The following is a 12,878-nucleotide window of genomic DNA, read 5'->3' on the forward strand; positions in this document are numbered from 1 at the left end:
AGAAATTCAGTGTGTGAAAAGCTCTTCAATGAGTTCCACTCACTCAAGAGCTTGTCGTAAGAAAAACTTTTTAAATTCTGATACTGACTAATCTTATTTGGGATGAGAAGAGGTAGGAGATAGTGACAGCCTGTCCATTGAGGACTTCCTGCTACAGAATATACGAGGATTTTCCCCTGCCTTGAAGGAAAAACACCAAGGTCATAAGAACGTTCACTTGGTACATGGAGATCATTTTAAATAGATCAGCCAAAATCCAGCCAGAGAAATGTTCTGATTCCTAGTATAGTAAAATTTCTTTCCTACTGTGGTCAGGAGAGTACGGATCAGTTAATCAGTCAATTAATATAAAGGATAATAAAAAAGGATTTGTTGTATAAGACGAGGTCGAGCAATTAAATGCATGAAATTGTAACAATGTTGCTAATCTTTTTTGATATTAGAGGGATTATTCATTATGAATTTGTACCAATTAGACTGACAGTTAACCAAGTTTATTTACTATTTGGAAGTGCTAAAAAGGCTGTGTGAAAAAGTTAGACGACCTGAACTTTTCGCCACCAATTCATGGCTCTTGCATCACGTCAATGCACCAGCTCACACAGCACTGTCTGTGAGGGAGATTTTAACCAGCAAACAAATAACTGTATTGGAACACCCTCCCTACTCACCTGATCTGGCCCCCAATGACTTATTTATTTACCTGAAGATAAAGGAAATACTGAAAAGAAGACATTTTGATGACATTCAGGACATTAGGGTAATAGGACAACGGTTCTGATGGCCATTCCAGAAAAAGTTCCAAAATTGCTTTGAAGGGTGGACTAGGCACTGGCGTCAGTGCATAGCTTCCCAAGGGGAGTACTTCGAAGGTGACCATAGTGATATTCAGCAATGAGGTATGCAGCACTTTTTCTAGGATGAGTTCATGAACTTAATTGTCAGACCTTGTGTATATGTTTTAAACAGCATCTTTTCATTTAAGACCTAAAATGTACAATTGTCTGCCAATCTTGATGCAGGTCCTAGACCTTTTCTTTGGAGAACAGAGGTTCACTGAAATTTTTTTCTTTTTTTGCATAAAGCACAACTATAATGGATCACCTAAGACTTCCAGTTTCAGTTTCTTTGACGTGGAACAAAGATGTATAGACATTTGCAAAGCAATTTTTGTATTTTTTGAAATTTTGCAATCTTTTCGTTTAAGCAATAATTAAATCACCGTCTTTATTGAGTCTAAGTTGTATAACTTAGTTTTATAGAAACAGTCCTCTTCCTATTCATACAATTGATACAAGCAGACTGGAATCAAATACAAATAATTTTCTCTGGTAAGCAAAAATTTCAACGTGAGGAACATACTAGAGAAGCATTCTGAGATCTTCCCATAAAGTCATAATATCCTTGCTAATAAAAAAAGTTTTTTTTTTACTGCTTTCATGAATAAATGTTTACAAATAAGTAAAGCTTAGAAGATCAATAAATTCTGGTGAAAACAGCAAGAGATCATGGAAAAAAATACTTCTTTAATTAATATTAACATCTCAGAGGGAGATGGTATTACATAATAATGGTACAAATAAGCATGTAATTTAAAAGTAAATATTATGAAGTTAGGAATTTAATAATTATGGAAAAACAACAAGGAGAAATTTTACAAATAGGAATAATGAGAAATAATGGGAGCTTATATGTTAGTTTTGACAGGGAAATGAACTCAGAGATGGTCAACATTACAAGAGGGTTCTTCCCAGAAAACGTCCCAATTTTTCTATACTAATATAATTTCTTACATTAGGATAACTCTTGAGTATGTGATTTATTAAATACAACTATAATTTATATGTAAACACTTAGAATAAACATGCTCCTTTATCAATATTAAAAACCTACTGATATTAACTGGGTTTCTTAGAACGAATCAAAGAGGAATAGTATGTCCTATTAATGACATTATTTTCCCTCTGTAAAAGACTGTACTTTAAAGCAGTTTCTTTAAATCAGATCCTATTCGGAAAAAGTGTCTTCCTTGAGTTACAGCAAAAAAACTATTCCAGGGAAGGCCGGATGTCTCAGTTGGTTAGAGTATGAGCTTTGAGCAACAGGGTTGCCAGTTCGATTCCCACATGGGCCAGTGAGCTGCACACTCCACAACTAGATTGAAGACAACGAGCTGCCGCTGAGCTTCCAAGGGCGGCTGGATGGCTCAGTTGGTTAGAGCACGAGCTCTTAACAACAAGGTTGCCGGTTTGACTCCCCCATGGGATGGTGAGCTGTGCCCTCTGCAACTATGATTGAAAATGGCGACTGGACTTGCAGCTGAGCTGCGCCCTCCATGACTAAGACTGAAGGACAACTTCACTTAGAGCTGATGGGTCCTGGGAAAAACACACTGTTCCACAATAAAGTCCTGGAAACACACACTGAACCCCTTCCCCAATAAAATCTTAAAAAACAAGCAAACAAAAAAAATCTACTCCAAAATGTGCATGTTTTATATAAAATTGCTTAACACCTCGAATGACAAATTAGTTTCCTATCGCAAGATGCTGTGCCAGACATTTAGCCCTAGAAGAAACAACATTTTTTCTAAAGAGAGCCAAATGACTAGGTCTTAAAGCAGAATTGTTTGGGTCAGGCATGGTGGCAGATTAAAGTATCTCAGACAGAGGACCTCTATTAGTAACAACTGAGCATCATAAAGAATTTCATAAGTAAATTTTGCCTTAAAAAAACACCCTTTTCACCCCTAGGCAGCTACAACAGCCGTGTTCCAGTTCCACACTGACTTCCAGAACTCACCCATCCCTCACAGTCCTCAGTGCATTCTGCATTTAAAACATAAATCACACAATGTCATTCACCTCCAATGACTGCCCATCATACTTCAATTCCCATTTCTCTCTACATGACAGTCTATCACTCTTTTCCTGTCACCATAACCATATTAGTCTTCTAGGTCCTTAAACACACCGCCTTGTTCCTGTATGAAGGAAGGCCTTTACACTTCTTAGTCCTTCCTGGAATGCTTGGCTGTGAGATTTTCACGAACTGGCTCCTTCTTATGATTCAGGTCTCAACTCAAACATCACCTCAATCGAAGGTGATTTCTCTAACCACTTACTCCTGACCACTTAAAAGCAGCCCTCTCAGCCACTCTCTATCATCTCACATCACCCTGTTTTTGTTGTTTTCACATCACCTAATGCCTGAAGTATCTTGTTTTCTAATTTGTTTACTTTGTTGCCACTACAATTAGTTCCAAGGGAATAGAGAACTTATCTGTCTTATTTACTACAGAATCTACAGAATTGGGCATAGCACAATACACACAGAGCCACTCAATAAACACGACTGAATAATCACTTTAACCAGAATTTTCTCAAACCATAAGCTCTAGTCTCTGACCTGGAGTATACTCATACACATGTGTAGCACGATAATGTTTGTAAAGTTTTATGAACAGGATGAAACTGTGTGCTTTTCACAATTAGTTACTTTGTGTTAGACAACTTGGTATGGTAGCAGGAACTGAGCTTGGCATTTTCCTGGTTTTATAATAGTTGTGAGAACTGAAGTCACAAAGTGTAAGAATTAATCAACTTTTAATAAAAAATGTGAACAAAAACCCTCCATAAATCAAGGGAAATCCACAGAACAGCTTAAATCTCAAAGCACACATAGTACTATTAACAACTGTCATAACTTGTTAGAATTTTTTAACTGTCTATGTACTTGCATGTAGTACCTAGCATCCTGCCTGGCACACAGCTAGTACTCAAAAATGTTTGCTGAATGGGTCATAAGATGATTATTACATAATTATAGTTAAAAAACTAGAAACTAAAATTTGTTTTAAGTGCAATACATTTTAAAAAACTTTTTCTATTAGAGTCACAATCTTTGCCTTGTAAGCAAAGCCTTTTCTCTCCTCCTGAAGGAAATTCTTTATATAGATAGCTCTCTGTTGTATTTTACCTGGTTATATATATATATATTATCTCCACAGGAGACAAAAACCTCAGGTAAACAGATCTGAGCAATCTTTTCCTACTTTACAGAGATGCGACATATAGAAGGGAAAACATCAGCAACAGAATCCCCTATAGACTGAACAATTATGTTTCTAATCCTGTAGGTACATGAAAATGGCAAGTATTACTATCAAGATGTAGAACAAAAGAGAAAATTAGGTTGTCAGCTTAAGAGAAATTATGCAGGCTTAAATTCCATGCTGCACAATGCTCATTGTCTATCGATCCTTTCTATTAGATAGAGCTCCTTTCTAATGCTCTATGACTTTTTAAATCATTAAAAAAGAAAAACGTTTAAGTCCCTTTTCCTTAAATCCAAGGTGTCAACATCTTTGACAGGCAGCAAGCATATTCAGCTTTTTTACGCTGCCTTTGGAAATATGTCGTATTAACTAAATAAAAAGCAGGGCTCAGTAATAACCACATCCTAGCATGTGGTCAAGCTGTCACCAGAATTCAGCTCCATGTCCAGAGAATAAATAACTGTAGAATAGCGAAGGGCTGATTAAGTCAAGCTAATATGAGACAATCATGAATAAAGTAATAACAATAAAGAACTATGATAACAACTTACAGATGATCTAATGTATCTGTTTCAAAATCAGTAAATAGGAGATAGTAAAAGCTTTAATGCTAACAGACTCATCTAAAACTAAAAAAGCTCAGAACTAATTTACATAATGAAATGATGTTATTAATGGGATATTTTGTATAGTGCTATAGTCAAATACATGTCTACATCTGTGTTACTGATGGTTAGATACAGGTCTACTGAAACAGAGGAATGTGGGTATAGGAAGTATCAAGGCAGTGCGACATCACAGAAATATCACAGATTCTAACTTCTGTATACTGAAGGTGTGACCTTGAGCAAATCATTCATCCTTCTGGATTATTAAGTTTCCTCATTTGTAAAATATGAAGGCAGTAATGCTGCCCTCAATAATTATACCTCACAATGTTACAGTGAGACCTCAATGAGATAATGAATATGAAAGCATCTTACAAAGTATAAAACCCTACATAAACAGAACTGATACTGTGGGGGAATAAAAGTTAGATTTACCTTTATATGTTCTAAAACAGCAGTGGCAACATTTGTATGGAGATCAATAAGTCTTTTTTTTTCAAGGAGTTCTGGCAAAGAACTACAAGTATCAAAAAATTGAAAATTAACCATTAAATTTTCTAAGAAAACGAGACAGACCTTAATAAAACCCACACCTCAGTGTTACCTCTGAGGAAACTTAGAATAGTAAAATAGTAACTAAAGGACAAGTTACACTGTCTATTAACTGAATTTAATCTGGAGGCTTGAACACATACAGTATTTACTACTTTAATACAGGTGAAATGCTTCTTAGTTATTGTTCCACCATTTCACTTTCAGGTTCTAAAATTTGGAGGTTTAGGATAAAATCAGATTAATGGAAATACGATTGTGCCTATATTTCTAAAACACATTTTCTCTCTCTCCATGATGGTATTTAAAGAATCCAAAAGAAACTGCTTAACCATTACTTAATAAAATAATAGTAGCCATGATAACTTTATTAACAACTTGCATCACGTTATCACCAATACTATTTTCTTAGTAAAACTACCTGTATTATACAGTTCTCCAACAAGTGAAATAAGCAAATGATCTGCTATATAAAGAGGGAACTTAATTCCACTTGAACATGTTAAAAACACAATTTAGTTCTTTAATCTTAAAGGTATATGCTATTATCTACTATTTCCTATTATTAAAAATATTCACCAATTTGTTAACCTTCTAAATAAATCTTGTCAACAGAAACACTTCAAAGAGGATATACTGCTTACGTACCTAACAGCTGATGTTAGCTTGGCAGTATTGTCTGAAAGCATACTGATGGCTCCTTCATCTTCCCCTTCTAATCCCTGGGAAGAAAAAAAGTGTCCAATAACTACTCAAAAATCCCATGCCCAAGCATAAAAATCAATATATTTCTAAGATCACTTGTAAACAGTAAGATTAACAATTCTTTTCCTTTAAGGAATAAGTGTCTGCATTTCGACAGTTATAGAAAAGTTCTAGCCACCAAATGCCTAATAAATGGTTGCATGACTACAAGAAGGACCAGCTTGCATTTTCAGATGAAGAATAGATCCAGATACTTGCCACAGGTCATATAGTAATAAATAAGAGAAGCAGCACTGGAACATGTATTTCTAAAATGAAGCTACATTGTATGTTTTTTTCAAATTCTTTAAACAATTTTTGCTCTACTCCTCAGTATTTGGTTTTCTTAAAAAGATATTTTATATAAGTTGTTTTTTGTTTTAAAGCAATGAACGGCCTTGTTATTAAAGCAATGAATGGCCTTGAATTTTTAGGGGAGGGGAAAAAAAACCCTTTCTTCCCCAAGATGTCTCCCTGCTTCCCTATAATTCTTAGAAAGCAAACAGAACCTTACCATAATGCTTTTAAGTCGTTTAACCTCATCTTCCTGCGCTCTGTAAGATTCTAGTTCTTGCTGAACTGATTCTGCAACTTCTGGGAATGGACTGAAACAGTATTGCACAAAAAGAACTATGAGTATGACATTAAAAGAGATTTTTAAAAAATTTTGAAATATATACAGTGAGGATTTATCATTATTATAAATGTACTGTTTGGATTTGAATATTTTTTATATATGCAGACAACATGTAGAATAAATACAACTACATAGCCTTGTAATATTTACTTACAGTTGACCCTTGAACAACTCAGGTTTGAAATGCATGGCTCCACTTATATGTGGATTTTCTTTTTTTGTCTTTTTTTTTAAATTAATACAGTTGGCCCTTAGTATCCAGGGGTTTCACATCTGTGGATCCAAGTAACTGAAAATCAAAAACAGTATTTTCACATTTGCAACAGCGGTTGGTTAAATCTGGAGATCCAAAGAGCCCACTGCAATTAAGTTTTGGAGGAGTCAAAAGTTACATGCAGAATTTCGACTGTGCAGGGGGATCGGTGTCCCTAACCCCTGCACTGTTCAAGGGTCAACTGCACATTATAAATACTATTTCTTCAAAATGCACATCATAATACTTTTACATCTAAACAAATTTAAATTTTATTTCTATTCTTTTTATTAACCACATCACATTTTCTCTTCACCTATATGCTGTTAGAAAAAAAAGTAAAATACCTGACTGAAACACGAAGAAGTCATCATGTATCACACATCAAGTAAATGTTACCACCCAAACTAACAACATGGTGTCAAAGGGTCCATGCAACAACAAAGGAGGTATTAAAAAAATATTACATGCCAGTAACTATAAAACAAAATAATTCTGCAAGCTTAATATCCTAAAACACTACTGGTAAAAACAGAACATAGGCCACCGTTTTGTTGGTCTAATGCCTGGTATCTTCTTCCCGGGGAGTGCAGTTTAGCAATGATTTCCATACAGAGACTTTAGACACAACTCATCAGCAATCACTGAGCAAGCAATTCCAGTAGAAAAAGTGTCGCTCAGTCCTAATCTTGAATTCTAGATGAATAGTTTTAGATGAATATATGATGACCATGAAGTGGTTCCTAACATGAGTATTTTTTATCTACAGCCTTAGTGGAGGCCAGAAGCTTTCTCCTTTCCGAAAGAAAAGGGCAAGTCTCATCAGTATTGAAACAGAATCCTCCCCCTCTTTCCTCAGCCCTGACACTTGATAATACTTCACTAGTGATCAGCACATTTCATCCAATGAAGACAGAAATGACAGAAGTTCTGAAAGTATTCTGAGGAGCACAGTCCAGTTTTCTATGACAACAGCACACACGAACCCCGGCTCCAGCAGAATCTATGTTGGCAAAACCAGCACTGAGCATGTAAAATGTGCTGGGAGAACTGGATGGTCCTTAAAATCTCCAGTATCTTCAGGTCTCAAAGCGAATAGACAATAATGACTGCTGACATATTACTGAATGCCCAACACTCTACTAATAATTTGTCTCTCTTTTTTCATTTAATCCTGACCACAGTGTCGGTGAGGTAAACACTATTCATAGTTCAGACCAGGGACCTTGGAACTGCCAGAACAGGGTTTTATCCCCGGTTTCACCAGTGAAAGCTGGGTGACTTTGGGCAGGTTACGTCTCTCTATTATCTCACTTAATCTTTATAACCACCTTCTGAAATAGGGCAACATGTAGAATATCATCCCTACATTTTACTGATGGGAAAACTGAAGCGCAGAGATTAAGTCACCGTTTAATGCCATGCTGTCTCCCAGTGTCTTGCGCCCATGCTGCTATTGTAGGACAATATTCAGAGTGAGGGTTATTCAGGGCTACTCCTACTTAAAAAAAAAACTCAAAGTTCTCATTATTCACCTGACCTCTTGATTATTCCTAAACATATCGTCTAAAGAAAATATTCAAAATTTCCATATTTGAATGAAGCGATTTTTTTCTTAAGCTTTTTTCTATTACAGAATGTAAACTTCAAAGTTAACTTGAAACTATCTTGTGTCCTCTATAAATAATGTAAATGTAATTTCCTGTACTTTACTATTGTGGAAGGAAATTTAGACTATGGAATTCTAAACAGAAAAAAAATTCAAAATAAAGTAAATTATAACAATACCCAAAATTGCCATAGTCAGAAAGAAGGTAGTGACTTTTCTCTTTAGAAAAATCTAATTTTTTGCTAAACAATATGATTCTCAGTGTTAAAAAAAGTTATAAATAATTTAAAAAATACAAAAGAAATAGAGCACATTGAACCAAGTCTATATCTTACTTCTCTTTCAACATAAAGGAGGCCAAAACAACAGCCATATCAAAGATAGATATATATATATACATATATTATATATATATATATAATACACACACACACACATATATAAAACATATACAGATGTGGTAATACTTATCTCAGTATTAGTATTTTGAAATATTCAAAATAATAACATATTGAAATAATAACATATTTCAATAAGAAAGCAACATTCTTTTTTACTCTTAAAGGAATAATGTTGTTTGTTTAGAAATATTTGTCTAGCTATAGTGACCCCTAACTAGATAACTTTTATGACAGTTACTGAGCCCATGAAGTACTCTAAATTTAACAGGACATAGCAATATGTAGGATCTGTATATCTGCCTACTATAAATCACATGGCAAATTACTACAATTTTTTCACCTATTATTTCTAATGTATTTTAAATAAATATGGTTTTCAGATTTAGATAGTCTCTCCATAGATATACAAAGCTGAGTTTGTATGAAGGCAAACATGGAACAAAGAGGGAAAATCACATCTCAATGTTTCATTATCACAAAAGCCCATTTTAATGAAGGACAGAAATGGTCTTGTAGAAGGTCAGTGAGGATAGCAACAAAATTTAGAAAGACTATCTATAAAACCGACAAAATCATATTGTCTGAGCTTACTGATAGGGGAAGTGGTTCCTATAAAACTAACAAAAAATAACCCAGGAGTCAAGAAGAAATTGGGCAATAAAAATACATATCTATAGACTATTTAATTATAGATCCTATTCATTGTGTAGATGAACTACCATGACCTTTCTGATGTCTTTTTTAATCAAATACATTAAGTCAGATGACATCTTCATTTCTTTTTAGGAGGTGAATCTTTTACTTAATGATGTTTTTCTTACTTACCTTCCTTTATGTTTCTGCCAGAATTTATCAACTGGAGTTAAATCATAACACTTTTTGTTTTTTCTCTTTGGTCTAGCACCAGCTGGAGAATTTTCCACCCCTGAAGATTCTTCCAAATTAACTCTGTTTAAGTGAAAATCCTAGAAAAAAAGTAATCCTGTTTTAAGTAATAGTTTCCTGACTATTTTAACCATAACATTTCCTACAACAAAGAAAATAACAGATTCTTGCTGCCCTTTCTAATATTTCCAGGACAAAATATAGATCTGAAACTTAGAAGACCTCTTTCCAGTGTTTCGTTACACAAATGTACTTTTGTTTGTGTATTTTAATTAAAGTAGTATATACACAGGATTAAAATGTCAAAAAACATATAAAAACTGTTAAGGTTCTTATGTATCCTTTAGAAAAATATTATTCATATGGCAGCATACACTTATTCTTTTAATTATAAAGAATGGGATTACATTATACATTGTTTTACCTTACTTTTCTCATTTCATAATGTATTTTAGAGCTCTTTCTCTATCTGTATACGTACATCTATCTCATCTTTATCAACACCTACATAGCAGTCCAGTATTTGGCTGTACCTATTTATTTGACTATGCCTCTTGATGCTTAGTTGTTTCCAATAACCAACAATCAACATTTTGATATATTATCTGATTGATGGATTGCATTTTTTAAACAGCACTCCCTTTCACATAAATTCTAAGAGTTAATCAGACAGTAGTTGCTAAACTTTTCTGCCTTAAATTAATTTTACTCCTGTGGGCCTTGATTTTTTTTGCCCTTTCGCAGAAAAACAAACATACAAAAAAGAAAAATAAAAGTATCTTTTCTAACCTTTCCCTTCATTTCTGCATTAGACTTGTGGGTTCCCTTACATAACAGCAGTATTTTATGGTTCAACTCTACTCCAAATAGTGAGCTAGTTATTAATAAAACATGGCTATCAATAAGTAAATGAATGATGAGCAAGAAAAAAATTACATAGAGAAATTATCTAGCACGACTGTTACACAATCATCTCAGTACTAAGATATAAGTTTCTAATTAATGATTAAACTTCTAGGTCTTGGCAAATTCAATGTGCTGAATATAATTTAATCTCCTCTTGATAAAACAAGGTCATTAATACTGAGTCTAGGTCCTTAAGAGTGCAAAATATAGATGTCTAATTGCCACAGCGGTGTAAGTAACAAGAATATAGTTATATTTCAACCTGTTAATATTATGTCTTTTCTACAGATTCTTCCATATTATTCTAGCATAAACTTATCAATAACCTAACTCCTCTTACTTTCCCATCCACATACTTTAACCTCACTTTGTACAATGAATCATCCATATAGGAAGAAAGAATAAGGAGACACTGACATTTACATTTGAGACGAACCCTTGGTTTTAAAAATTATCTAACAAAACAAGATAACTGAAGAAGAGAAACATTTTTAAATAGCTAAGCTTTTAAACTAGAATTTCTAGTGAACTACTATTTCCACGGTGATGACACAGCTCATTCAAAATAAAAATAACTTGTTAAGCGAAATTACTGCTCTAACAATAGGACAGCATATTTTTACTGGTTTTGATGGAATACTTAAAATGATAAAGAAATAAAAGATGTTAAGAGTTTTGAGAAATAATAATGGCAAGAACATTTCCATTGTTTGCATAATAGTCAGGCAAATAAGGAAAAGTAATTTCAGCCTTGAAAACCGGGAAATAAGAACATCCTGTGCTGTACTCAATCATGTTAAAGAAACTGAACATTGACACAAATAAAAGACAACAGAATTAGTTTTAACATGGTAGAATCTAATCTGTTTCCACTGATATCCACACTTTCCTGACTTAGAAGACAAGACAATGGTGTCCACACCTCCAGATATATAAATCCTATCGGGCGGTGCTAAAAACACGGATGAGTCTTCAGCAGTCTTAATTTAATTTCACAAGTTAAAGCAGACCAGTGAGCCAGGCAGAGCTAATGCTAACAAAATGACATTTAGATAATATGGGTGACATCTATTCATGCACAATTAAGATTTATTTTCACATGAGAAAAAAAGTAAAATAAAAGTAACTTATTTTGGCAAGGAATTGAACCAAATCCAATCAAGTCTCTAGACCTATCAGTTTACAGGAAATACTCAGAATAGAGAAACATGTCAAATTGTACCCCACAGGGATACAATCAACCAAACACAGAAATGTAGAAAATTCTTCAGAAAAACAACTCAATTCCTTTACTCCAAAAATGGCAATAATAAATGAGTGGGAAGAGAGGAATTGTAAATTGAAAAACTTAAAAACAAATGCAATGTACAGATATTGTTTATAGATATTACCAAATAAAAATTGTTAATTTTGTTGGGTAGAATAATAAAATTATGGTACTTTTTTCAAAAAGATATATGCTGAAGTATTCGTGCGTAAGGTCATGTAATGCCTGGGATGAGATGCGTAAGATGCATGTTGTCTGGGAAGCTAAATGATGCACATGTAGGCTGATTATAGTAGTCTCTGACTTTGTGTTTTTATATGAAATATCCACAAGAAAAGTCTTAAAATTTTATTCATAGGAGTGAAACAGGATCTAAATACAATCCACAATTATTTGCCCTTTGCCACAGTTATTGTGAAAGGGCATGTTGAGAAGGGGCCTCATCACCCTGAATTCATGTGTGACCACCATGGGCAGAGTTCCCCCTGCCCATCCACAATGGACAAGGAAAAAGAAACACTGTGAACAAAAAAATCAATACTAGTTATTTTCATCCACTGAGGTTTAAGGACTGGTTTAGATTAAACAGCACAATCTAACCTGTTCTCTTTCAGAAGCCACGATATTCTATCCAGATTCTACAGTGCCAGGCACCACTTTCTTAGGCTTGTTCACTCTTATTAAAGCAGAATTCCTTATGACTCTAGGAATCATGATCTGGAAACTCCCCCACAGATACCCTGCTGACAATATGCAAACATTTTCTACCAGTTTTCATGTGAGAATCTAAACTCAAAAACAATTTATTCAATCTCTACACTAGTAAAGAATTTGGACCTTAATGCTTTTAAATGTAACTGTTACTATCAGCCACATGTGGCTACTGAGTACCTGGAATGTGGCTAGTCTGAATTGAGATGTGACATAAGCACAAAATATACAATGAATTTTGAAGACTA

General features: G+C 34.1%; 1 protein-coding gene across 1 annotated transcript in view; it reads right to left on the minus strand.

Annotated features, from left to right (window-relative positions):
* The window catches only part of SCFD1 (sec1 family domain containing 1), a 91,893-nt gene that overhangs the window by 49,368 nt on the left and 29,647 nt on the right, over positions 1-12,878 (minus strand). Inside the window, exons 11-14 of the mRNA XM_081047705.1 lie at positions 9,687-9,826; positions 6,476-6,566; positions 5,866-5,939; positions 5,101-5,182 (exon numbers count right to left, since the gene is read on the minus strand). Coding sequence (XP_080903831.1) covers positions 5,101-5,182; positions 5,866-5,939; positions 6,476-6,566; positions 9,687-9,826 — 387 coding nt within the window. The remainder of the gene's footprint in view (positions 1-5,100; positions 5,183-5,865; positions 5,940-6,475; positions 6,567-9,686; positions 9,827-12,878) is intronic.

This window comes from Rhinolophus hipposideros (genome assembly GCF_964194185.1).
Source record: "Rhinolophus hipposideros genome assembly, chromosome: 5".
Classification (NCBI taxonomy): domain Eukaryota; kingdom Metazoa; phylum Chordata; class Mammalia; order Chiroptera; family Rhinolophidae; genus Rhinolophus; species Rhinolophus hipposideros.